General features: G+C 40.8%; 1 protein-coding gene across 5 annotated transcripts in view; it reads left to right on the top strand.

The window, feature by feature from the left end:
- Positions 1–25,694, top strand: part of CLTCL1 (clathrin heavy chain like 1) — a 33,979-nt gene extending 8,285 nt beyond the window's left edge. The window contains exons 2-34 of one of the 5 annotated variants that reach the window (XM_077787164.1): positions 72–279; positions 3,835–4,103; positions 4,385–4,546; positions 4,973–5,086; positions 6,229–6,402; positions 6,674–6,871; positions 7,242–7,442; positions 7,566–7,718; positions 8,257–8,379; positions 9,065–9,202; positions 9,410–9,574; positions 9,924–10,104; positions 10,473–10,636; positions 10,791–10,916; positions 11,194–11,336; positions 11,927–12,161; positions 13,937–14,059; positions 14,489–14,634; positions 15,023–15,206; positions 15,384–15,576; positions 16,039–16,196; positions 16,292–16,456; positions 16,595–16,702; positions 17,020–17,187; positions 17,266–17,415; positions 18,246–18,377; positions 18,752–18,862; positions 19,401–19,571; positions 20,124–20,345; positions 21,029–21,049; positions 23,275–23,350; positions 23,758–23,841; positions 24,360–25,694. In XM_077787164.1, coding sequence (XP_077643290.1) covers positions 72–279; positions 3,835–4,103; positions 4,385–4,546; positions 4,973–5,086; positions 6,229–6,402; positions 6,674–6,871; positions 7,242–7,442; positions 7,566–7,718; positions 8,257–8,379; positions 9,065–9,202; positions 9,410–9,574; positions 9,924–10,104; positions 10,473–10,636; positions 10,791–10,916; positions 11,194–11,336; positions 11,927–12,161; positions 13,937–14,059; positions 14,489–14,634; positions 15,023–15,206; positions 15,384–15,576; positions 16,039–16,196; positions 16,292–16,456; positions 16,595–16,702; positions 17,020–17,187; positions 17,266–17,415; positions 18,246–18,377; positions 18,752–18,862; positions 19,401–19,571; positions 20,124–20,345; positions 21,029–21,049; positions 23,275–23,350; positions 23,758–23,841; positions 24,360–24,475 — 5,082 coding nt within the window. In that variant the 3' untranslated portion in view covers positions 24,476–25,694. The other 4 variants (XM_021549926.3, XM_077787163.1, XM_021549928.3 and 1 more) reach the window with 4 other exon arrangements.
- The last annotated feature ends 430 nt before the right edge of the window (positions 25,695–26,124 follow it).

Raw genomic sequence — 26,124 nt, 5'->3', positions numbered from 1 at the left:
AGACATAGGGGCTTGAGTTAGACCTTCAACATGGGAAGGATAATAAAGTACTCTTTTTTTTGTCTTTCTAGCTCCAAAATTTGGGCATTAATCCAGCAAACATTGGATTCAGCACCCTGACAATGGAATCTGACAAGTTCATCTGCATAAGGGAGAAAGTAGGGGAGCAGGCACAAGTAGTGATAATTGACATGAGTGATCCAACAACACCCATCAGACGTCCAATTTCTGCAGAAAGTGCCATCATGAATCCAGCCTCTAAAGTAATAGCACTAAAAGGTGAGTAACCCTTTATGATTGCAATATGAAAACTACTGTTTAGCTGTACTACTTATTAGTGCTTCTAAACTTTATGTAAACTTTCTAAGAAGAATGTGTATGAGGATAAGAATTCTCGCCTGAACTTGCATGCTGTATTTTTGGTAGTAGATCTTTCAGTAATCTCTGGATGATTTGCCTCCAAGTGGGTGTGAGATGCTTGGACCTGGCACTGCAGCCTCCTAGCCTCACTGAGGACCAGGTCAGCATTTGGTATACTTTCCTTTTAAACAGGTATTGTAAACATAATGGACACTTGTATAAATGAATAGGAGTGTAAAGCCCTATTTTCTGCCCTGTCCTGGCCCTTTCTTGTAGCTCTGAAGTTTTTACTAGATAATGACAAAAATGTCATAAGGATGGCCAGTAAGTGTAAAAGTCAGAGCATAACAAACATGTTAAGTTTGACAGTCATGAGGTCTTGCAGCTAGAAGACCTCTGCTTACTGCTACCTGTGGTGTTGTTACTGCCTTTAAGTAGCAATCTGAGCTTAAAGAAGTAATTTTTAATTCATTTCTGGCTCTTTTCTCAAATGACCAACAACTGGTATTTAATCTCAATAACTGTTACTGACTATGTACTTTTCTTCCTGCATCTTATCTAAACAGATGGTGAGTGAACTTTGTCCTGACATTGTATGTTTGGTAGTACAGAATGGTCCCATCTCATAAAAAGTTCTGAACTTTAAGGTAGCCATTTGGTGGTTGACTTCATGGCCAGGTGGGGGAATCTTAATCCTCAACTGGTATTACAGTGATCATGTTCTCCATTGGCTTGTTTCTAACCATTTGGCTGTTTTGACTATTGACTGTACCAAGTGAAGGAGGAGAGAGTGCTTTTAATGTTTGTGTGTATATGTGATGGAAGTACAGTTGATAGACAAAATGAAGTTGCAATATTTTTATGAGAGACCTGCTAGCATGTCCTGTGTGCTATTCATTTCTGCCTAAGTGTGTTTTTTATTGTGAAAAATCATGGTGAAATTTCTTGGGGGTCCAAGAAACTGTCCTCAGAACTGATGCAAAACCTGTAACTTCTTTGATGTCAGGCTAATACTGACATTAGATGAGAACTAAAGTGAATATTTGACTTCAGCTGATCTGTGATTCAGCTGAGGTAGTTATGCATCTTGCAAAGAACTGCCTTACCCTGGCTATGGGTAAAGGTAATAATGAAAAAAATACACATCTGTTAAGAGTTTACTGTCCTTTACCTTGGACCCCTTTAAACAAACTTTATTGGCAAGGAAAGGGCCTTCTCTACACTAGCAGAGCTTTGTCTACCTCTTAAAAGGAAACTACATAATCAGGTTTGAAAGCTAACATACTAACTAAATGGATTATCATCAGCTTCAAAGAATATAGCTTTATTCTTGCCAGTTAAGACTTGCTCAAAAGGAGTATTGTTCTGTCCATTCAGAGTGAACAATTCTGTCCTCTGAACCAATAAGGTTGAGTTAATGATGTTACATTGACATGCAAAGTTGTGTTGTCAAGTGTTGCAAACTTCATGATCTCTTCTATAAATAATCTAGTGATCAGAAGGTTGGGTAGAAAAGAGGGTTGATAGAGTTACCTAACCAATGTCCGTGATAACCTGAAGACATGGTTTAAGTCAGTCTGTCACTCCAGACTTTTCCCTGCTGATCAAGTGAGGCTTCAATAGTCAAAATGGTTACGCCTTGTGACTCAGTGTGCCATGATGGGGAGTTGCTCGTAATCCCAGGATTATTGAGCAATAAATGTAGAAACCCACCCTCAGAAAAAGAAATGAAATACTTCTTGATTTTAACTGACATACAGTATGCACAATTTCATTTCTGGATTGCATGTGGCATTCTCCTGCCATACCAAGATTTATGTATTGTCCTTGTGTTCTTGGTCCTCTTGCACTGCTCTGTACTGGTAGTGCTCAGCAGTGGGTATAAGTGGAGAATGCAGCATTCGAGGGTGCTTCCATTCTTTGTGTAATGGAGAAATGTCATGCTCCAGTCAACTGTAATGTAAGTTCTTGTGCAGATGTTCAAAAAATCAAATCTGCTTACTTGATTGCACCTGTATAGTCTAAATAGATTCTCCAGTTTGGTAGTTTGATCAGAAAACCTTAAGTCTTTTTGTCTCGAATCTTGGCCTAATAAGGTGTTCAAGTAGACATAAGATGCAAATGCACACAAATTATTGTCCAAGAGTAAATATGCTGTTTCTGGCTGTCAGTTTACAGGCCTGGGCTTACTGCATCTGTCTAACACAGTAAGTGCATGTGCAGAGCAAAGTGTTGATTAGCAGCTCTTGGTCCCAGGGAAGCTAGCAAGCTCTCCTAGGATGTTGTTGATCAAGTTTACAGTTGTCAATGCTGTTAAACCAGGCAGCAAATGTTTCATGTGATAGCTCTTAAGTCTTGCGTTGTCTCTTGACACTGTATTAAACTAACATGATCAATTTATGTATAAATTATGCTAAAACATTATAAAGCAGTTCAAGATACGTATTAACTTGGGATTAGTAACTCCTGAATACCTTGGCCAGCAGCCTTTACCTATCAGTGAATGTCTCTCAGTTTGGCAGACACAAGTGCTACTAGCAGGAAGCACTTCTGAAATGGGAATAGAAATAATGGCATTACAAGCCAGTACTCCAGCAGTCTGAGTGGGTGTCTTGTGATCAGAAAAGAATATTCCTGGTGCTGAGTTGTCTCATCTGCAGTAAAATAAAACATCACTTCGATTTCATGAAAGGAATGGATTCCCTTATTCTTTATGGTTTGGTTCAGTTAGCATTGGTTTTAAGACTACCTAGCAGGGTAGGGCTTCTGGTTGTCTAAAAGGACTACTAAAATCAAGCCTAAACCTGCACTGTAGTTTCCTAAATAATGAAGAAGTAATCTTAACTGGACCTAAAGCTCCGAACCTTCCTATAGTCTTTCTGAACTTTTGACTGTCCTCTTCTGTAGGTACTTGTTGCACAAAGCCCATCCAGTTCATTGTGCAGTTCATCCAACAGGAAAACAAAATGGAAGCTGTAATCTTTGGCTGTCTGAAGCCAAAGTCTTATGCTGTTTGACTCAGTCCAGGTCATCTACAGCAGCTACTAAATTGACATAAACTGGAGCCATTCTTTCTTTTAGTTATACTGAAGGACATCTACTATGCATCTGTAACTTGGCATACCAGTGCTGCCAACTGGCAGCACAAGAGTTTACACAAGCTCTGTAGCTTAGACTGTCTTTTTACTACAGCTTATAGTAAATGGAAGTGTCTGTGCTTGTCAGTTGTTGGAATGTCTGTGTGAGTGTCCGTAAGGAGATTTTTTGATTTTGGGATGGTACTAGTGTTGGGGGTGGAGAGGGGATTCTGTGTAAGAGTCAAGTGTCAAAGGAGACTGAGATGTGACAGGACACTAACCCTGTCTTTAACACCACTGGAACAGTGGGTTAAACTGGGTACTTGTAAATGGGCAAACTACAGGATGGCCACTGTGGTAATTGATCTGTGATGTTTCTTGGATTTTGTCACACTAGCTGGGAAAACACTTCAGATCTTTAACATTGAGATGAAAAGTAAAATGAAAGCCCATACAATGGCAGAGGAAGTGATCTTCTGGAAATGGATATCTGTGAATACAGTTGCCTTGGTGACAGAGACAGCAGTGTACCACTGGAGCATGGAGGGAGAATCACAACCCCAAAAGATGTTTGATAGACATGCTAGTCTTGCAGGCTGCCAAATCATCAATTACAGAACAGATGAACACCAAAAATGGCTGCTGCTGATAGGAATTTCAGCACAGGTAAGTTCTCTGGCAGCAATATTATGAAGATAACATATTATGAAGATAATTGGGAGAGCCCTGGCCCCACTTCACTTAATAGCTGCTGTAGTTTAACTTTGATTTCTGTAAATAAAAAATTCAAAACTATCTTTTGTCTAGAAATAGCCTGACTTCTAGTTCAGCTTAAGTGTTAGAGGAGGGGATGAGAGGCATTTGCTGCTTTTTAGTTTACTGTCCCAAGGGTCTTGCTACAAACATTTGAAATATTACCTCTAAAAGCTGACCTTTCTTTTTTCTAGCAAAATCGTGTGGTTGGTGCAATGCAGCTGTATTCAGTTGATAGAAAAGTCTCCCAACCTATAGAAGGCCATGCAGCAGCTTTTGCAGAATTTAAAATAGAGGGAAATGCCAAACCTTCTACCCTCTTTTGTTTTGCTGTGAGGAGTCCTGCAGGAGGCAAGGTAAAGTCTGCAGCTATGTTCCTGAAGTGCCATAGGTAGGTTGTTTGCATCAAACTGAACGTGGAATTCAGTAGCATTGAATATGCTACAACTGCTGAGCAGTCTGTGCAGCGCTGAGGTAACACCACAGTAAATGCCTTGGCCTTTCCAGTCTTGTCCTCCAAAACTGATGAATTGACAAGTGTGGTTCAAAATGTCTTGAATAGGAATAGTCACTTTCATAAAAAGTGGGTGTTTTGGTTTTTTTTATTCTTCTCCCAGGTTTTAATTTGTTGGGTTCCAGCAAATTTAACATTCCAAATATGTGGAGCACAGCTCCCCAGACTGTTGGCCAAATTGACTTCAGCAGCATATCTGAGGAAAGGAACTTCTTTGATGTGGCTGTACTTGCAGGCAATCTTATGGCATGAACTCTTTTCTTCCTAGCTGCACATAATTGAAGTAGGTCAGCCAGCTACTGGAAATCAGCCATTTGTAAAGAAAGCTGTTGATGTGTTTTTCCCACCTGAGGCACAGACAGACTTTCCTGTGGCAGTGCAGGTAAATGTTTGACACCTTCCCCCCCCCCCCAGAAAAAAAATGAGCTTTATAGCCTGGCAAGGAGCTGACATCTGTTGCAAAGAATGTTTTCTATCATGCTTTGCTGTCATTCTTCCTAGTTCTGGGAGGGATGTTAGTAGGCTTGTGGGAGGTAGCATGGACATGAAAATAGTGACTTAAATATATAGACTGCTTCTGTATTTAAAAAAGCCCCAACAAAACTTCTACAAGAAGAACCCAAACCAATGAAACAGACCCCAAAGAAACCCCTTGGGAGTGTCTTCAGCGAGAATGTTTCCAACATCACTTTGGCTATTCAGCTTTCTACTCATGTTCCAAGTTCTAGATAAGAATATTAGCACATCTCCTGTAGTAGCGGCGCAGAAAAGGCAATTTGGGGCATTAGTGGGAGATTATTTAGGAAAGAACAGAACTGGTTGCTATCACAGACCAAATTTCATTTAGCATGTCTCAGGCTGATTTTATGACACATTTCTAGTCCATCTCAGAGCATGACTGTTGACAAGTCTAATAGACCAGCTTCATAAATAGACCAAGAGATGCCCATAACTAAGGTGCATATGTGGCAGGATTCATATGGCTCTATACTTCAGCTTAAGGCTTAATAAACAAAATATCCAAAGACTTGTTCCAAGGGGAGAGTACTTCTATATCTGAAGACCCTTTTGGCTTGGAAGCCTCCCCAGTTTCAGGGACTTGACAGATAAACTGGAGTACTCAGTAGATGAGCTTGGTTTAGATTCTGCTGGTGGTTTGGGTAAGCTTTGTTGGAAGAAAATGGGATTATCTCATTAGTATTTCTGAACATATCTAGACTAGAATGCTAATTATGCCCAAACCTTTCTCCTCAGCTTGGCTTATTAGGATGAGGAGTGTGTTCTTTGCTGCAGATGAATTTTAATTTCCCTTCAACCTCTATTCACTGGAGCTATGCCTGCAAATGGCCAGCAAAGCTGTTCATTGCTTTTGAGTCTGAAAGGAAGAAGCCTGAAGCTATATTTGTTCTTAGTGTCAGTACAAAGGCATGTCACTACAGTACTTTCTTGTGACTAGGCTAAAGGCAGCTGTCTTAAGTGTTACAATATTACTAGCTTTGACTAATAAAAACTTGTTTTTGGCAGATTGGAATTAAGCATGGTGTAATTTATCTGATCACCAAGTATGGATATATCCACATGTATGATTTGGAGTCTGGAGTGTGCATCTACATGAACCGTATTAGTGCTGATACTATCTTTGTCACAGCTCCTCATGAACCTACCTCAGGCATTATTGGTGTGAACAAAAAAGGACAGGTAACAAATCCACCATTCTATTTCTGAGCCTTCTAAAATTCAAATGGAATGTAACAAACCTGAGGAGTGACTTTATGCAACAAATGTCATGGAAGAGAGCAACTGACTTTTTAATTAATCAGTTTTTATCTCTTCTAGTACAGAGCTACTTGAAGAACTTGTTTTTTTACTAATTTGCTCCTTCACTGATGAGCTGCATAGCCATTTTGTTGTTGTATTTCATAATAGTTGTGGAAAGGACAGTACTCAATATGCCTCTTGTCCTTTCCAGGTGCTTTCTGTATGTGTTGAGGAAGACAACATTGTGAACTATGCTACGAATGTTCTCCAGAATCCTGACTTGGGACTGCGAATGGCTATACGTAGTAACCTAGCAGGGGCAGAGGAGTTATTTGCCAGAAAGTTCAACACACTCTTTGCTCAAGGAAACTACGCAGATGCCGCTAAAGTAGCAGCATCTGCACCAAAGGTAAGTAATTCCAAAGGTAAAGCCTAGAAATCATGGAAACTTGCCTAAGCTTAGTGGATTGCTTAGGTCACTTGCATTTCAGAGCTTGACATTCAAAACATAAATGCAGTGTTAGTTCTCTGCAGTCTGGTAGTGGTTCTGACTAATACGTTCCCCTGTATGCCCTAAAGGAACATCTGCTGTCCATTTCTAGCTAGACTGGACTTTCTGGGGCCACTGACTTCATGCTAGAAAGTCATTGATTTGATGGTCTCTATCCTGAAGGTTTAACAGTAGATGCTTCAGTTTATCCTTAAACCTGCTTTTTTAACTAATGCTGTTCAGTCTTCACTAATTAAACACTGCTTCTCTCTATCTTGTGCCTGTTCAGGGAATTTTACGTACCAGTGATACAATTAGGAAGTTCCAGAGTGTACCAGCTCAGCCTGGGCAGGCCTCTCCCCTGCTCCAGTACTTTGGAATATTGCTCGACCAGGGACAGCTGAACAAGTTTGAATCTCTGGAGCTCTGTCGCCCTGTCCTGCAGCAGGGCCGCAAGCAGCTTCTGGAGAAGTGGCTGAAGGAAGACAAGGTAGGCTGGATAATTATATTAGCCTACTTCTGTTGCCTTCTAACAGTTAAGTGTAAGCAGCACTTTAGTTGGTGCTACAACTCTGAATTCTTTTGCTTGACAAAATACCACTTCTGTCATCAGCTGGAGTGCTCGGAGGAGCTGGGAGACTTGGTGAAGACGGCCGACCCAACCCTTGCACTCAGTGTCTATCTTCGAGCTAATGTGCCAAACAAAGTGATTCAGTGTTTTGCTGAAACTGGCCAATTCCAGAAAATAGTGCTGTATGCTAAGAAGGTAAATAATTTATCACAAACTGCAGGCTCTGCCTTATGTTTAAGGTGCCCATTATGCAAATCATAGTATATAACTATGGTCTAAAAAGTCTGCAAAACATAAAATTCAAAGCATCCAGAATTTTGTAAAGTGTTAACTTAATGGACTGGCTTAAGCTTATTGTATAGAATAAAGATAAGAGTCTTCCTGAATTCTTCAGACTTAGATTTGTAATCCATAAAAAAAGAAAAATTGCATAATGCCTACTTTTAAGTTTAGGACTTGATAAATAGGGCTTTAGAACTGTTGAGAAATTTATTCCAGGCAGTTTTCTTACATAGCCGGAGAATTGCCCTGGCATAAGTTCAGTTACTAAGTAGGTGAATCCTGAATTTCTGTGTCAACAGACAAGAAATGCTTTTGTCTGAGAATTCCTGGAAGATGGGGAATGGGCACTGCAAGCTCAGAACAGTTTATAGTTGCTATCCGTAAGAAATCTGAAGGCTTAACAGAAGTGTAAAGCTTCCTAAATATATATGACTGTTCCTGAAATCCCTAGGTTGGCTATACCCCAGACTGGATCTTCCTACTGAGAAGTGTGATGAGAGTCAGTCCAGAACAAGGCTTGCAGTTCTCTCAGATGCTGGTACAGGATGAGGAGCCACTGGCTAACATTAACCAGGTGATGCCTACAACAAGTGTACCGGTCTCTTTCTAGACAGAGGGAATAGTGTAGTACCATTCTGGGGACTGGTAAGGCTGGTTCACATCTATTGTCATCTTGATTAGAGGAGTGACTAAATAGTGTAGTTAAGTTTGGTTATCATTGAGTCTTTAGAGGCAAGTGTGTTCTTAAGTTCTTGTGGAAGCTTTCTTGTTTATTGACAGTAAACTTACCACAGTCTTAGTCTAAGTAATAAAGTCTTACTATCCTGCTGCATTATTAAATAACTGAAGCTACTTGGAAAAAGTCCTGGCTTTTCTTCTAGCAACTATCCCAGTGGGAGAAGGGATGACCTTTGCATGTTGTGTTCAAACTAAATAAGAGTGGGTGGTAAAGTTTGGTATAATAGCTCAGGGTAATGCATTTCTTCCATTCTAGAGAAAAAGGAAATGTGAAACTTGTCTCTCTATTACCATGATAGTAATACTATGAAAACAAGGGAATGCAGAATAGTAGGTGCTGTGATAGCCTGTTGTTTCAGTTTGAGACAAGTTAGAATCTTGGCATAAAGCAGATTATAAGGGGATACAGTATCATAACATCATCCCGGTACACCTGTCTAGCCAGGCTGTGTGCATACACAGAAAAACATATATGTGTGTGTATATAGACCCCTCTTCTGTAACTTGTCCAATCTCAACAGATTGTGGATGTGTTCATGGAGCACAGTCTTCTGCAGCAGTGCACGTCCTTTTTGTTGGATGCCCTGAAAAATAACCGCCCTGCAGAAGGCCATCTTCAGACCCGTCTCCTGGAAATGAATTTGATTCATGCCCCACAGGTACGACCCAGTTCCTCCAAAAAGGGAGAGACAGTACTGGACTTGCACAAGAGTAGGATGTCTGATACTGTCGTCTATAAGTCATTTAATAATGTGCAAGTCTACTAAGTCACTGCTGTGACTTATGAACAATTTGTAGGCTAAGATGCTCTGATTTTCTTGACAGTCTTGATTTCTTGACAGTGAATATGAAATGTAACCTCCTAGGTTGCAGATGCCATTCTTGGAAACCAAATGTTTACACACTATGATCGTGCTCATGTTGCCCAGCTGTGTGAAAAGGCAGGCTTGCTCCAGCGAGCTTTGGAGCACTACACGGATCTCTATGATATTAAACGTGCAGTTGTTCATACTCACCTCTTGAATCCTGAGGTAAGTGTTGTCCAGAGTAAGAAAATGATGTGAACAGTCTTTAGCACTTCTGCAGCTGCTGTGAGATATGTTGTAGGTACTGAAGTAGCCCAAGTAGCTGTGATTCGAGAACATTTGCCCAGTTAACGATCAAATTGTAGTCTGTACTTTCAGTGGCTTAAATCTGGTCTCAGTTTCTGAGGTGGGCATTTCAAATACTATTCTTAAACTGCACTTTTGTGATTGTAAATACAGTGAATTTTAGGTCTTTGGTCTTAGTTCTCTGTAGTAGAAGCTGTCTAGTTGGCCTATCTTAGAAATTAGTCAAATAGTGTATGAGTTACTGAGTAAAATTTCTGTCCCTTTGCAGTGGCTTGTGAACTTCTTTGGCTCTCTCTCAGTTGAAGACTCTGTGGAGTGTTTGCGTGCCATGCTGTCAGCCAACATTAGGCAAAATCTACAGCTGTGTGTGCAAGTTGCTTCTAAATACCATGAACAGCTTGGCACCCAGTCTCTTGTGGAGCTTTTTGAATCTTTCAAAAGCTATGAAGGTACAGTATTAGAGGGAAGCAGCTTACTTGGGAGCACTGACTGATTGAAGCTAATTGTAAGGATTGTAGCCTTTATGGGAGAGGTAATTGTCACATGGCTGGATCTTAGGATACATTTATGAAATTGAGCTTATCACAGTGAGTTCTAGGGGTAGTCTTGTTCTAGATAGTTTCTTAACTCTCTTGAGTAAAGATCAGAAAGAAAGATAAAACCTGAAAGAAGGAAAAAGAATCCTTCAATACTCCTTGCAGTTGACTGAAAGCTGCTGCTCTCTCAGTAAGGCTGAGTTCTAAGTCACAAGCTGAGGCCTATACAGCCTTCACTTGCTTCACTTCTAACAATGTTAAACACATGTGACTCTTTCCAGGACTGTTCTATTTCTTGGGCTCCATTGTAAACTTTAGCCAGGATCCAGATGTTCACTTCAAGTACATCCAGGCAGCTTGCAAGACTGGTCAGATAAAGGAAGTGGAAAGAATCTGCCGTGAAAGTAACTGTTATAACCCAGAACGAGTGAAGAACTTCCTGAAGGTAAATAGTCCACCCAGGGGATTGAAGGGTCTTCTGTATATTTTGCTTAGCAGCAGAACTACAGCTTTCTAATGGAGGGAAACACCACGAAGGTTTAATTGGCGTGGCTGTGAATAATATTTCGTCCCTTTTTTCTCTTTCACACAAAATACAGGAGGCAAAGCTCACAGATCAGCTTCCGCTGATCATTGTCTGCGATCGATTTGACTTTGTTCATGACCTCGTGCTCTATTTATATCGTAATAATCTGCAGAAGTATATTGAAATCTACGTACAGAAGGTAAGGACTTGCTCTTTACTTGATTATAAGGAATTACAGCATAATCTGCTGTCTCTTTTTTGCTCACTCTCCCAGTGCAGAGGCTCTTCATTAAGCCTTTTGTCTATCACAAAAACATTATTCCTGGAATGGATATATGAATGTTAGTTATTCAAAGTTCTCTGCTCTGAAGCACAGTTGAAATTGTTAACTAGACTAGAACTTCTCCATGGGAAAGACCTGGGGTGCATTATTAGTAATGCTAATAACTAATTTCAATGATGGTGGCTTATTCTAGGTGAATCCTAGCCGTATACCAGCAGTGGTTGGAGGACTTCTTGATGTAGATTGTTCTGAGGATGTCATCAAGAACTTGATCATGGTGGTGAGAGGACAGTTCTCCACAGATGAGCTGGTGGCTGAAGTGGAAAAAAGAAATCGGTAATGAAAATGCATCTGTGGGCTTCAGTGTTGGGCTTCCCGGACCCTGCTATACATGAATTGCATGCAGTTCTGTTAAATGATGAAGTACTAATATTGTTTTGTGTTTCTCTGTAGAAGAGCAGTTCAAATTTGGTAGTCAGTCTTTTGATTGTTCGGGTCATGTAGGAATGCCTGACAGCAGTACATCATGTATAACATGACTTTTGAACACTGCCATAGAGCCAGCCATGTGCCTTTGGAGTAAATTTGGATCAAACTGTCTTGACAGACTAGCTGCAGGCCCACAGCAGCTTCTGTAAATAGTTTCTCACTACCTGAAAAATAAACAAATGGCTTTAAGCATGAACTGCCAGCTAATACAACAGGAGTTGAGAGATTGTAAAACTAGGGGTATCTGCAGCCTTCTGTGATATTAAGCTGCAGATCTGTCTTCCACTCATTTAAGACTCATTAAAATATAATTGGCTCTGTGCTTGCTTTTAAGTTGGACCGGCAGACTTGTTTGAGGGGAAGGCCAGATACTGAGTGGTAGCTGTAGAACATAACTCAGTCTGACTTAAAAACCTGAAATGTTTGCTTCTTCAAAGGCTTAAGTTGCTGTTGCCATGGCTCGAATCAAGGATTCATGAAGGCTGTGAAGAACCTGCGACTCATAATGCTTTGGCCAAAATCTACATTGACAGTAATAATAATCCAGAGCGCTTCCTTCGTGAGAATCCTTACTATGACAGCCGTGTAGTTGGCAAATATTGTGAAAAGAGGGATCCTCATCTGGCCTGCGTTGCTTATGAGAGGGGGCAGTGTGATCTGGAACTCATAAAGGTTAGCAAAACTGCATTTATAAGCATGCTTTAAAGGACCGCTAGCTGCCTGAAGTGGAAGCTTGTCTGGCTATTAGTCTAACACTTGCAGAATCCAGTCTTGTAGTCTCACTCATGAGTTGAGGTGGGTGGGATTCTTTTATGTGGAGACTAATTTTAATGCTGATGAGAAGAACTTATGCTGTATGTCCAAACTGGAATTGTATAACTGGAACTTTGAAGTACGATCCATGTCTTTCATCCACTGACTTTCCTTGAAATTAATTTGTTTATTAGGCCCAGGTAATGAATATGCCTACCATTAAAGCTTTGTTAATTTGATTGTTTTGAGCCTTGAAGGCTCAACAGGAGGAGCAGGCTGTCATCTAGCCTGACCCTACAATGAAAGAAAAGTTTCCTTGAAACTAAAACAGGGCTTGTAATTTTCCTTTGTTGTGATTGACCCATAGTCTTGCTCCAATACTTAAGCAGAAATGAGGAAAGTAAATGTTGAGTTTAACTATAGTTTAATCCAATAGCATTTCTCTGCTATCTTTTAAGCTTGTTGTTCTTAGAACATCCCTCAGAATTTCAAGGGCAGGTGAAATTCTTAGGGTTCTCAAATACTTTGTGGTCTCAATGTGAACACCAGAGCTTAATGTCAGATTAAGCCAGTAGTGCTTGTGGTTGCTGAGAAGAACATTCTCCTCCTACCTGCACTTCCATATTGGTATATGCAAAGAATGTCAGCTATGAGCACTAAAATGGTAGTATAATCCAGGCTTGATACTGGATTAAAGTGGATGACTTTCCAGCCTAAAGTGTTTAATTTTTAAGTAATAGTTTCACTGTAGCTGTTAAAGGGCTGGCTTCATTTGTCTCCTTTATTTCAGGATATGAAGGTGGCTTTGAATTTCTGTTTGCTAGGAGACTGCTAGGATAAACTTTACCATTCTAGTTAACCATTAAAGCCTGTCTGTACCAGTTTCTTCCCTGAGTTTCTGGTTGTGGAATAAACATCTTCTTCCTGTAAGAATTATTCTTGAGATGTTGTTGTCTCCTGGAAGAATGGTCAACTCCTGCAACTGATAAATGTAAAGCATAAAGCAAAATTGTGCTAATATTGTTTTGCTTACAGCACAGTAATTGAGATTCCACAGGCTTATTTGGATACTAGCAATGTGAGCTGTTGCTATAAGATGACTTAGCCTTCAGGTTTCTACTCTTCTAGCTGGAAGTTGGAAGTTACTGGTACGAATAGGGTCACAACTTGTAACTCTTCCATGGTGCACTTCTATAAGGAATTTCACATTTATTCTGTACCCTTAACACCTTAACAAGAGAATCCAAGCCACTTGCTATTCTGAATGCTTATAAACACGTGTAAAGCTAATGACACCAAATACATAACCCACTTATAGCTTTAAACAACTGCACCATTCCTTAGTTCTCTACTTAGCACTGCCCAGGCAAGTGGCTCCCCTTTCTAGATTTAAAACTTAAGTTCTTCAGGCTTCTGCAGGTCTTCACTTCAACCAGAAGCAAATAGTTACTTTGAAGCCACAGTCAGAGTGTTTGTGTTGGGCAAAACCAAGAGAAGCTATAGAAATTCTGCTGGAGACCTTCTCCATGAGCCTTCCAGATCAGAGGTTGGGTAAGAACTTGTCTGTGGCATTTAGCATGGGTCAGAAATTAGTTCTAGTCAGTCTTCTAGACTGTCTGGTTCATAGCTAGCTGAACCTGTCTTGTGGTACTGATCCTTAACAGTAATGCCAATAATTGTAATTTCTCCTTCAGGTATGCAATGAGAACTCCCTGTTTAAGAGTGAGGCTCGCTATCTGGTGCGCAGGAAGGACCCTGAGCTCTGGGCAAATGTACTGGAAGAAAACAACCCGTTCAGGCGGCAGCTTATTGACCAGGTACAGCAAAAAGGCTCAACTTCCAGTATGTGGAGACCTCAGGATGTCTCAGAAACACTATGGAGCATTAAAGTAGCATTCTTCCTCCACAAGATCCCTTAGAGCCCCATCTCACCATATAGGAGTTTGTAAGAGTGGCAGGTATTAATTCTGACTTTCATGGTCAGAAGATTTACCTATCAGTAAGGTATTTTTTCTGTCCTGGAGAATAACCTTCTGCTAGTGAATTTGTTTCCTATACAGGCATAAGATGCGATTTTACTTCTCTATAAAATATAGTAATACAGCTAATAGCTGTTTCTTGCTGTCTTTATAGAAATGCTCTCAAAATTCTTAAGCTTTTCTGAACTCACTGGAAAAATAACTTGACAAATGGACAAATACTTAATTTGGGGAAAAGAGTTAATAGTTTCCTGCCTTTGAATCTAGGTTGTCCAGACGGCTTTATCAGAGACACAGGATCCAGAGGAAGTTTCTGTAACTGTGAAAGCTTTCATGACTGCTGATCTGCCAAATGAACTGATTGAGTTATTGGAAAAAATAGTCTTGGATAATTCTGTATTCAGTGAACACAGGTGAGATGAGAGCTTTGTCCTCAGGTTTAGCCTGTTCAGTGCCTTTGTTTATGTTGTGAATGATATAGGCTATCATGGGTCTCTTGGTTGCAAGACGTAAGCACTCTTCAGTGTTTATAAGGTGAAAAGATACAATTTAGAGTGCTTTGTGCTTGAAGAACAGAGGTAGCTCACACTGTCCAGTTTGCAGTGATGTGTTGAGACCAGAGAATGCTAATACTGGTAAGCAATTTCTTTTTGAAGGTAAATGTCAGTAGTTCTCAATCTGGGGATGAAATGTTGTTTCTAGTGACAGTAAATGGGTTTATTTTTTCACGTGTACAATCCATGTCACTTAAGCAGGTGTTGCTGTGCACTGCTTATAGCCTATGCCTTCTGTTAACCAAAGGAATCTGCAGAATCTGCTGATCCTGACTGCCATTAAGGCTGACCGCACCCGAGTGATGGAGTACATCAATCGGCTGGATAACTATGATGCCCCAGATATTGCAAACATTGCCATCAGTAATGAGCTATATGAGGAAGCCTTTGCTATATTCAGAAAATTTGATGTCAATACTTCAGCAATTCAGGTGAGGTGTGGTTCCGGTATGGTAGTGTAGAATGCTTCCCTGGACAGAAATGGCTGTTCTAAGAGCACTTAGCTTCATATTGCTTACACAGAGCAGTGTATACACTTGAAGAGTTCTATTAGAAGGGATAGTGTTACAAAATTTAGATTTTTAACTTGGAACTTCAATTTCAAACAGGTGCTGATTGAGCACATTGGCAACTTAGACCGTGCTTATGAATTTGCAGAGAGATGTAATGAACCAGCAGTGTGGAGCCAACTGGCCAGAGCACAGCTCCAGAAGGACTTGGTGAAGGAAGCCATTGACTCCTATATAAAGGCAGATGATCCATCTGCCTACATGGAGGTCGTTCAGGCAGCTAACAGAAATGGTAAGGCAAAGCAACTTCAACTTCAGATTGCTTGGATGTGAGTTGGGTTACTGCATTTACATTGAGCATCAGAGACTATTGAGACCAAGGAATTCTGTTTCAGAGAAAAAGGGAACAGTCAGTACAGGGAATGGATGAATCAATGTTAAGTGAGATTCCTCTTGCTAAGATTTTCTGTCTTGCTACACCAAACATAGACCTCTCTCTGGTATAAGATATTTATTTAGCTGTTATGTGGCAGAATTGCTTGCCAGTTGGATTGCAGAATGGTAGCAAGAAGACCAATCTTACCTGAATGTGACTTGGTGTTGACAGGGAATTCTGTAATTCAAATGCAAATGGCTTATTATCATGGTAGAGGAGAGATTTGAGCCTGCTAGTGAAAACTGTCCCCAAGGTGGGCAAGGTAAACAATACAGAATGATTAAACATAGGATCTTGCATATCTCTGCTCTCTTTCAGATAATTGGGAGGACCTAGTCAAGTTCTTACAGATGGCCAGGAAGAAGGCTAGAGAGTCTTATGTAGAGACAGAACTTATTTTTGCTTTGGCAAAAACTAATCGTCTGTCAGAACTGGAGGAGTTTATTAGTGGCCCTAATAATGCCCATATACAGCAGGTATGTCTTGGTCCACAGTTTCCAAGTGTGACTTGCTGCGTAGCTGACCCCTCATTCTTGCTGCTACCCTTGTTTACCTTGGATTCCTCACTCAGGTCGGTGATCGCTGTTATGAAGAGGGAATGTATGAAGCTGCAAAACTTCTCTATAACAACGTATCCAATTTTGCTCGCCTGGCATCTACCTTGGTGCACCTTGGGGAGTATCAGGCAGCAGTGGACAGTGGCCGCAAAGCCAATAGCACAAGGACTTGGAAGGAGGTAACTTAAACTTGTAGGTTTTGGTAGGTTTTAATTCTAGAAAAGGTATTATTATGGAAATACCTATTTGGAAGTCTTAGTAAACCTCAAATTTGGTAAAGCTTTTTCCTGTTAACTATTTGCTGACTGTCATGACAGGTCTGCTTTGCTTGTGTGGATGGAAAAGAATTTCGCTTGGCACAGATCTGTGGCTTACACATAGTCATACATGCTGATGAACTTGAGGAGCTGATTAGTTACTATCAGGTAACTGTTAATATTCTAGAAGACTTGTACAGCATACTTGTATCTGCTAATAAAGTGGTTGCAGAGAAAAAAGTTACCTTGGGCAGTAATACTTAAATTCATTTTTCCTCTATCCTAATTTCTTAGTGGTGACGTGCATTTTTTTCTGTAGTAAATGGTGAGGTAATAGTTTCCATTGTGCCTTCTTTTGTAATTCTCTCACCTCACTGGAATCAAAAATCTCAGCACTTGCACTGGAGAGAAAGCCAAAGCATTTTGTATTTAAGTAAATATGCATTTTAGCAAGCTTTATTAATCCTTATTTTCCTGACATCCAGGATCGTGGCTACTTTGAAGAACTGATTGCCCTTTTGGAAGCTGCTTTGGGCCTAGAGCGTGCTCACATGGGGATGTTTACTGAACTTGCCATTTTATACTCCAAATTCAAGCCTCAGAAAATGAGGGAACATCTGGAGCTTTTCTGGTCTAGAGTTAATATTCCAAAGGTATGCAGTAAGGTAGCTGCAAGTGAAGGTGGGAAGCTGCCAGTGAACCAAACCTGGTGCATTTTTTTGTTTTTTTAGGTGCTCAGAGCTGCAGAACAGGCTCATCTCTGGGCAGAACTTGTATTCCTGTATGACAAGTATGAGGAGTATGACAATGCAATAATTACTATGATGAATCACCCCACTGATGCCTGGAAAGAAGGCCAGTTTAAAGACATAATTGCCAAGGTAAAGTAACTTGGTAACCGAAGTTAAGTGCTGAAAGCTTCTTTCAGGACAGAGGCAAAAATGCACAACGGAATTGCTGTTTAGAAAACAGCTTGCTTAAGCTACTACTCAGTTTTTCTGCTGTACTTAAAACAACTTCTAATCAATTTAACACAAAGAATTAATCTGATTTTACACTATTTCTTCTGTGCAGCACATTCTGTTGAGTGGCAGCAGCTAGCACAGAATGTTTTCAGAGACTGCGCAGGATCGTAGGTCACAAGCAAGAGGCCTAACCTCCTTAGTACCTTTGAGCTGACTGCAGCTTTAGTCTGAGGCTATAACTGTTCTTGGAAGATTTCTGTAGATGTTTCCAGCTGTTTTGGTGTGAGAAGTGCAGTGGGCAGTCCCATGAGTACAGCAGAGAATAGTGAATTGAGAACTAGTTTAAACAAGATTTAAGACTGAGTACACTCTTACTGCTCTTGGGGGTTTCAAGGAAACAATTTAAAAACTTTTTAAGGCTACAGTTTTCACTGGCTTCAGAAGCTGACAAATGGTTGTATTAACTGTAGTGGCTGCCTGTGCCAGGACCTCTTCAGTGGATGGATTATAATTGGTTTGTAATGCCCCTGGTAGCCTGTGATTTCACTGTCTAAAAGGGATGGTACAAGAAGCAGTCATGAGACTGAAGAAGAATTCTGTGTAAGTGTAAAACTTCCGACCTCTAGAAGGAAACTTACGCTATTATTTAGTAGGAGTCACATAAAATTTCTTCTGAGTTAAGTGGTGTGAACTAAGCACCTTAGGCTTACTTCTGTTTAAATACTAACTAGTATCTGATCATGCAGGTGGCCAATGTGGAGCTATATTACAAAGCCTTGCAGTTCTACTTAGACTACAAACCTCTGCTGATCAATGATCTTCTGCTTGTATTATCTCCACGACTGGATCACACCAGGACAGTCAATTTTTTCTCAAAGGTGAGTTTGGGAGAGCATAGGTCAATGGAAAGTCCTCTTGCTCAAGTTAAGGCACTCCAGGCTCTGGCTGGAAAACAGAGTTGACATCTGTTAAGTAGCTTTGCCACTGGTATAAAGGACTGAGGAGCAGCCCAATCCTGGCTTGATAGGGGAAATGCAGAAGAGTTGCATAACTGGCTTTGGAGACTGTTTTATTTTACTCCTGGCTATACTGGCCTTGGAGACTGTTTTATTTTACTCCTGGCAAGTACCTTGTCTGAAGGGTTTGAACAATAAGCACAAACTCTTGTAATAACAGATGGGAACGTGTTTCAGGAGAATGCAGTGTCAGAATTCCTATACTTAATCTTGTATTGGAAACATCTTCTTTTCAGGTTAATCAGCTATTTCTAGTAAAGCCTTACCTGCGTTCAGTTCAGAATCACAACAACAAAGGAGTTAATGAAGCTCTAAACAACCTTTTAACAGAGGAGGAAGATTTCCAGGTAAGCTCCAAAAAGCAGATTGCTAAGCCTGAGGGATGGTCCTGTAACAAAAAAGCTGCTGACCCAGTAATGTCCTTGAGTAGAAGATAACACTTCTCCAGTGTAACAGAGAGAGGGTGTGCAGTCAGGTCTTAGCAGGCAGGAGTCTCAAGACATCAATGATTTGCAAAAAGAGCAGGTACTACAGATGTTTTTTTGAGAGCAAACCTCACAAAGGTCAGTATCAGGTGTATACTCAGTGGGACACCAGTAAATAAACTTTCTGGCCCCATTGGCTGCTATTTGAAGACATACTTTGTCTTTTTATGGTAACTAGCTCTTCTGTCTGGAGCCAGTTATGATCAAGTGAACATCTTGCCTTGTAAGAAAGTATCCTTTGGAGAGGTGCATGAAACACTCAGGTAAACCAGTTGTAGCCATAGTGTCAACATCCAGGTGGCAGAACTGAAACAGTTATGCACTATGAATAGATGCTTCTTTACTCTAGTTCTCACCTACTGCCATCTGGAAGCACGTGTAACAACTCTCTCTCAAACAGGGTTTGAGAGCTTCCATTGATGCCTATGACAACTTTGATAACATAACATTGGCTCAGCGTCTGGAAAAGCATGAACTAATTGAATTTAGGCGTATTGCAGCGTACTTGTACAAGGGTAACAACCGCTGGAAGCAGAGTGTGGAGCTGTGCAAGAAAGACCGTCTGTATAAGGTGAGTTAATGACATGGCATAAATCTCCTGGATACTGAATGTTTGTTAGCTTCAAATCTGGGGTTTTAACTAGTAGTCCTTCACTTGAAGGAAAGACTCCTAAAGCAGAAGTGGTTGAAATTTCAAATGTATGTCTTAAATCCAATTTGATAATGCTGTCCTGTATTTGGGAATGTGTTTCTATCAATCTTTGGCATCTGTACAGTTACATGTATCAGTAGGGAACCTTCTCCACAGACCTCAAGTCACATGCTCTTGTAAGTGTACAGATCAAATGTGGTTATGCTGGTATGCTCTTCAAGCCTGTCGTGAGTTCTCACAGGCCAATTTGTGCATAGTCTGTAGGAATCTTGTTGGATGATGTTATAAAGTATCTGGCTTGTCAGAGTTGAGTGTGGTATCTTGCCTCCTACAGAACATGCCTGGTGTTGTTAAAGACTAACTTAATGGTATGCCAAGTACTCAGCTTCTCTAGTTAGCAATAACATGGATGTAAGATGTAGGGCAAGATGCTGACAGGCAAGGGTCAAGCTTAACTGTTCTTTTCTGTAGGATGCTATGCAGTATGCTGCAGAGTCCAAAGATGCAGAGCTGGCTGAGAAGCTGCTCCAGTGGTTCCTGGAAGAAGGCAAGCAGGAGTGCTTTGCAGCCTGCCTTTTCACATGCTATGACTTGCTGCACCCAGATGTAGTCCTTGAGTTGGCATGGAGACATAACATCATGGACTTTGCAATGCCTTATTTCATCCAAGTGATGAGAGAGTACCTTACCAAAGTGAGTATTGCATAGGCTAAAAAGCTAAGACTTTAGTCTGCTGTATGATTTGCATTATGTAAAACAGAACTCTTTGCATGTATTTGGAATATTACCATTCCTCACAGAGGAAGTCTTCTTGAAGTTCTGTGGGTTTCATCACTCCAGGCTAGCTAGCAAAGTTTATGAATAGATGCTTTGGCAACTTGAAGAGGTCTAGTTAAACTCCTGCTTTTAGCAGTAGACATAAGTAACTGTGCTTCTCACAGCAGCTCCATTACTCATGAACTGAAAACCTGGTGAGAAAACACATATATCACTTCTATCTTTGTGTAACTGTGAAAGTGAAGTCCCCTTATTTCCTAGTGTAAAAAGAGCATAGGGCTTTTGAGTAACTAACAGTGCACATTTTTCCTGTATCAGCTATAGGAGTAGACTGCTGAATGTGTTTGGTTTTTTTTTAATGGAAAACAGAACTTCAGATTCATAGTCTGGTTGCACAATACTTATAGTAAGAGCTGGTCCTCAACTGAGGGAAAAAAGATTCTGTTCATGTGTAGTCCTGAAATGCTTGTCTCAAACAGCTCTAAGATGCTAGGATATCACAGTAAAGAACTTTATTAAAATGAGGAATGTAAAAGTGACTTGCTTCAGGTTGCTTCTAATAAGTCATGTTAAGTATTCCCCTCTGAATTTTTTTGCAGGTTGATGGACTGTTCTATAAGGTGACACTGATTTCAAACTCTCTGTGTTTATTTGTGTCCCTCAATATCCTGGGTTTCTTTTACAGGAATCTAGCTGTAGCTTCTGCCAGAAGAGCAGTGTAATTTAGCTCTAACTCATTTCCTGTTCACTTTCTAATGCTAAAAGGATAACTATTCACGAGCAACTTGAAAATCCAACCAGACTTTCTCCTCTTCATGGGACACAAAAACAAGTGCTTGAGGAGGGCTTTACTTTGGGCTCCTTTTCACTGTATTAGATATTGTGTGGCAGGGAGAATGCTGTTAATAAACAAAGAAGAGCAGTTGCCATGTAATAGGATGTGTTCCAAGGGCAAATTGCTTTTTACACTGTAAATTACCAAAGTGTGCAAAAATTCAGGCATGATCGTGAGTTTGTATAGTGCCATGAAGCTTCTGTAAACTTCTTGCCTGTTGGTATGATGAAAGTACTTGCACAGATCTTAAAACATCTCCTACTTGTATTTCACTCAGGAGAAACTTGCCACACAAGTTTACCTGAACTCTTCCATGTGAGGTTTAGTCTAAAATCATTTATGTTAAGCTGCTGGTTGGATTTACAAGTAATCATGTGTACTAAATATGGGATAACTTGCCAGAAGGAAAATCTGCATGGTGAAAGTTGTTTACAGTGAAACTAATTTAGTCTGTTGAATTAACTGCAAAACATGAAATTGGAGAATGGGCTTTATAAATGTGGTATGTCTAAAATCATTGTGTAACTAACTTCAAAAGCACAAAAGAATGGACTAGTTTTGGTGGGGTGTGTACATCTTCCAGAGCTTACCTTTCTTTTCTACATAAAAAAAAGTTAAAGCACAGAATAGCCTCTGTCCCAGAAGGGGCCAGGCACTTGGAGTATAATGACACTCACCTGGAAACCTTTTGAACCAGTTCTAGGCAGCAGAGCCAATGTGATCTGGCTTTCCCAGAGCTGCTCATCCCTTGTTGGGGATGGCTGCTCTCGGCATTCCTGCTGTTTGCCCAGCTGAGGGCAGGACTGCATTGCTGGCCAGAGCCACTGTAGGACAGCCCCAGGGAAAGGCAAACCTAAGAGAGCCGAGGCCAGGGATAAATAGAGCAGGACAGGTAGTTGGAAATGGGTAGCTGTCATTGCTTTGTCAGTTGCTTTGATCCACAGTAATTTGGTTAGTGTTTTTAACACCAATATTTGGTGTAATGCTGGAGAGCTCTTAGGCTGACAGCTATAAATGAACCAGTAAAAGACCTGCTGCCACTCAGGTTGTCAATTTGAGTTGCAAACTTCAAAACATTGAAAACTGCTAAAAACTGTATCTGGATAACATCTAAAGTTTAACTGACACCCCTCTTGAAGCAGTTCTCAGACCAGATGTGATTCTTGCAGTGGGAAAGGAGGATGAGGAACAGCTGAAATACAGTATTGGGTGTAGGTTTGCCCAGAAGGTTAGTACTGCTTGTACCAAGATGTGAAGCTGTGACTTTTATGCCTTGTAGTCTTCAGTTTCAGTGGTTCTCTTCTGGAAGATACAACTTGTTAAACCTGAGAAGGAAAGTACTGTTGGTCTTCAGATTGCCCTCCAAACCCACAATCTTAAGTTGTGTTTAGGGCTCCTACATTACTGTAGTGCTTCCACAAATTTGTTTAGCATGAACAGAGCTTTATGTGGCACAGCACTGAGACTGGTATAAAGCTGATATTACTAGGCTGCTTTCCATGATGGTTCTAGAGTTTCCCCTAGAAGAAGTCCCTGTGAATACCAATGTAGTTAAACCAGTACCTTGTGGCCAGGTTAGGCTGTAGTCCTAGATGAGATTCATGGGCCTGGAATATTTCCAAATATCTGTGAGGTGTCACTGAAGGGGAGAGGAATTGCAGGTTAATAGGTAAATGTAGATTAGGCCCATTTGAGATGATGGACATGCTGTTGGGTTTGAGTTTTGGGTCATAGTTAGCAATGACTAGACTAGGGCCCCAAAAAATGCTTCCTTGGAGGGTAATGAGTACCTCATCTGTATTTGAGAGCTCCTGCTTACTGCAATATACCTAAAAGAATTGGGAAGTCACTTTTACAACAAAGCTTGCTGGGAATAGGCAGACTTCAGCAGTCTCCATCTTGGACTAAAAAGGAGCACTTGATAGCTGAAGTACCAGGCATGAAAAGCTTCACGCAATGGTGCAATTCCTAGACAAGGCCTTCATAAATCTCCTGTTCACTTCAATGTAGGTGGATAAACTTGATGCTTCTGAAAGCCTAAGAAAAGAAGAGGAACAAGTAACTGAACCCACTCCAATAGTATTTGGTAGGTTTTAATTAATTACATGTTGTCACTCTGGTCTCTCTTTGTAGAGGCAGCTTACATGATTACCTTGTATCCAAGAAAACTGGTAATTACTAGATAGTAATTGAAATGATTGTCTCTGTTCAATGAACTGCATAAGTTGTTGAAGTGACATCTCACTCTTACAGTACTTCTACTCTTCAGATTAAAGTATTGGTCCTCTTAGATGGCTCAGATCTCTACTTTAGGAATCATGTTTCAGTATGGTAATAGGACAGGTGATACCAGGGTGTTGCCAACCCCAGGAATAACTTACAGAGCATGAAAATTCCTCTTCTCATTCCTGTCTGAGGAATGTGTCTGCTTTCTGCTCTTCCAAGTCGAAAGGCAGACTGTCTTTCTAGCTCACACATTTTATACGTGTGCAGCCACTATGGCTGTCTTCAAGTGTGATGCTATTTTAGAAGCCCTTCTGAAGAGGCATTCTGCTAACAAGCACCTAGAAGTGGCTGGTAAGGGAAGGATGTGACTGATTCACTGTCTGATATAAATGTTAACCAGAATTTAACAGATGCATGAGGCATGTGTGGGCCTATTGATGAAAACAAATCTTTCAAGGTGTGTTCAGACCTTTTGCAGCACCCTCCAGACTGTGAGACCTAACAGACCTAACTATTTGCTTGAATTGCTTTATTCTTTAGATCTGACCATGCATGGGTTAAATAGTACCAGTTTGGCTTTCAGTATGGTCTCTTCAAAACAAGCCATGTTTATTATGACCTCAATATCAGTAGATATTCATCTTTCCTCTGAGTCCTGCCTTGCTCTTCTGCAGCTTCCTGGTAGCAAGAGCAGATGGCATGGGTGCCTTCTCCATGGCACATGTTGGGGAATAGTGTGACTTGCTGGTGTGTGCTTGCACAGGGGCTGATTTTTAGCTAAAGCCTAATAGTCCTATCACACTGTACAGCTAACATTAGGGAAGGTTGGGATCTTAAACTAACTTTCTTTTTATCTCATACTTTCCTAGGCCAGCAGTTGATGTTAACAGCAGGCCCCAGTGCAGTACCTCCCCAGGCAAACTTCCCATATGGATACACAGCACCAGGATTCACCCAGCCGCCTGTTTATGGTTTCAATATGTAACTAGCTCTCTGACAGACCTTCACTGTCTCTGTTCTCTTCCTTCCCGTCCCCTTTTAACTTCTCCAAGAAGTGTACAAGGCACAGATGACCTTCTGTTGGCTGAACACACTTGCTGCCCAGCTCCGTGAGGAGACTTCAGGATGCCTGTTACTGTTATTTATTGATTATTGTCCAGTTACATTTCAACCTCTGAAAGGCAGCTTTTGTTAATGACATTGTGCGACTCTTGTCTGAAGTTAAGACACTATTTCACTAACTCATATAGCAATAACTACTTGAGGCCAGGGGGAAGAGAGCATAATTTTCTTTCTTTTGAAAAGCCCATTGAAGGCAGCTGGGAAATTGCCTGGCACCAAGTTGTTAAAGCTTTAGCTGAAGCTACTGAAGTAGCAGGGCTGTTAACAATTCAATCAAACATCTCTTTAATAATGAATCGTTGAAAGCTTGTGTATATCTGACCACCCCATTTTATTTGCATTCTTATGTGCAAAAGAAAATGGGCTTTTCTAATATTTGTTCTCTGAATGTTTAGAGGAATATTGGGAAAGTTTCCTTTTCTGGACAATAATACTGTTGGAGTTTAATGCTGTTGGGGTTCAATACTGTTGGAGTCTGTTCTCTATTTTCTGGAGTAGATCTGAGACTTGAAGAAAATAAATCTTCTCATGCTAGAGAGCAAACACTTCCCAGATCCTTTTTGTTTAACAAGAAGAGAGCATGTTACTTATTGACGTTAAATGGTACTAAAACAAACCTCAGCTGTGTGTGGCAAGTGAACATGGGAGTGTGCATGGGCTGCCAAAGCACTGGAGATGCAAGAGCACAGCGTCAGGGTTGGGGACAGGGACATACTGCTACCGTATTGAGGCAGTAGGGAGGGTCATAATCCTGACTTCTTATTTGCACCTTTAATCATTCTGGCATTGGCTTCCTGCCACACCGTGTTCTGACCCTGTCTGGTGGGCAGAGTCAGCACCACCTGAGTGACCAGGGTACGCTGGCTCAATTCTGCTATGCTGCAGTAGGATCAACAGCGTGTCCATCACCCACCTCTTCCTTTGAGAATGCCAACAGGGATATATTATTATTTTGTGCCACTTCAAATACATGTATCATTAACGTTTTATGTACTTAGATAACAATGTATAATTTATGGTTATGAATCTTGTGCTAATCTTGAATATTATAAAAGTTCAATTATAAATGTAAAACTGCAGTATCCACCGTGTGGTTCTAGTCTTACTATTTTGGGTGTGGGGACTGGGTGGTAGTAATACACTGCCACTCATAGCATCAGGTTTCTTAATCTGACAGTTGAGGATGCCAGGCAGGAAAAGGGAGATTTGTGCCAAGGCACGTAACAGGGAAGGCCTAGTAAGTAACTTGAAGGGAGTTGTGGCCACTTCACCAGACACATAGGCACACGCTGTCACATGGGGAGGGTGTGCTGCAGGAGGCAGTCAAATGTTCTCATGCTTTCATTCACGGGGCTGGGAGATCTTCAGTCCTGTGTGGAGGGAGGTGCTGCAATGAGAGGGAGTCTTCTCTGCTGAGAATACATCAGCATAGCAGTGGTCTTGGTAAGCTGCACCCTTTCATACTGAGTCCAACTTCGAACTGGGCAAAACCCCTTTTAATGCAAGCCAGTG

Source organism: Lonchura striata, chromosome 18 (assembly GCF_046129695.1).
Source record: "Lonchura striata isolate bLonStr1 chromosome 18, bLonStr1.mat, whole genome shotgun sequence".
Taxonomy (NCBI): Eukaryota; Metazoa; Chordata; class Aves; order Passeriformes; family Estrildidae; genus Lonchura; species Lonchura striata.
This window is presented reverse-complemented; position numbering and strand designations above follow the sequence as displayed.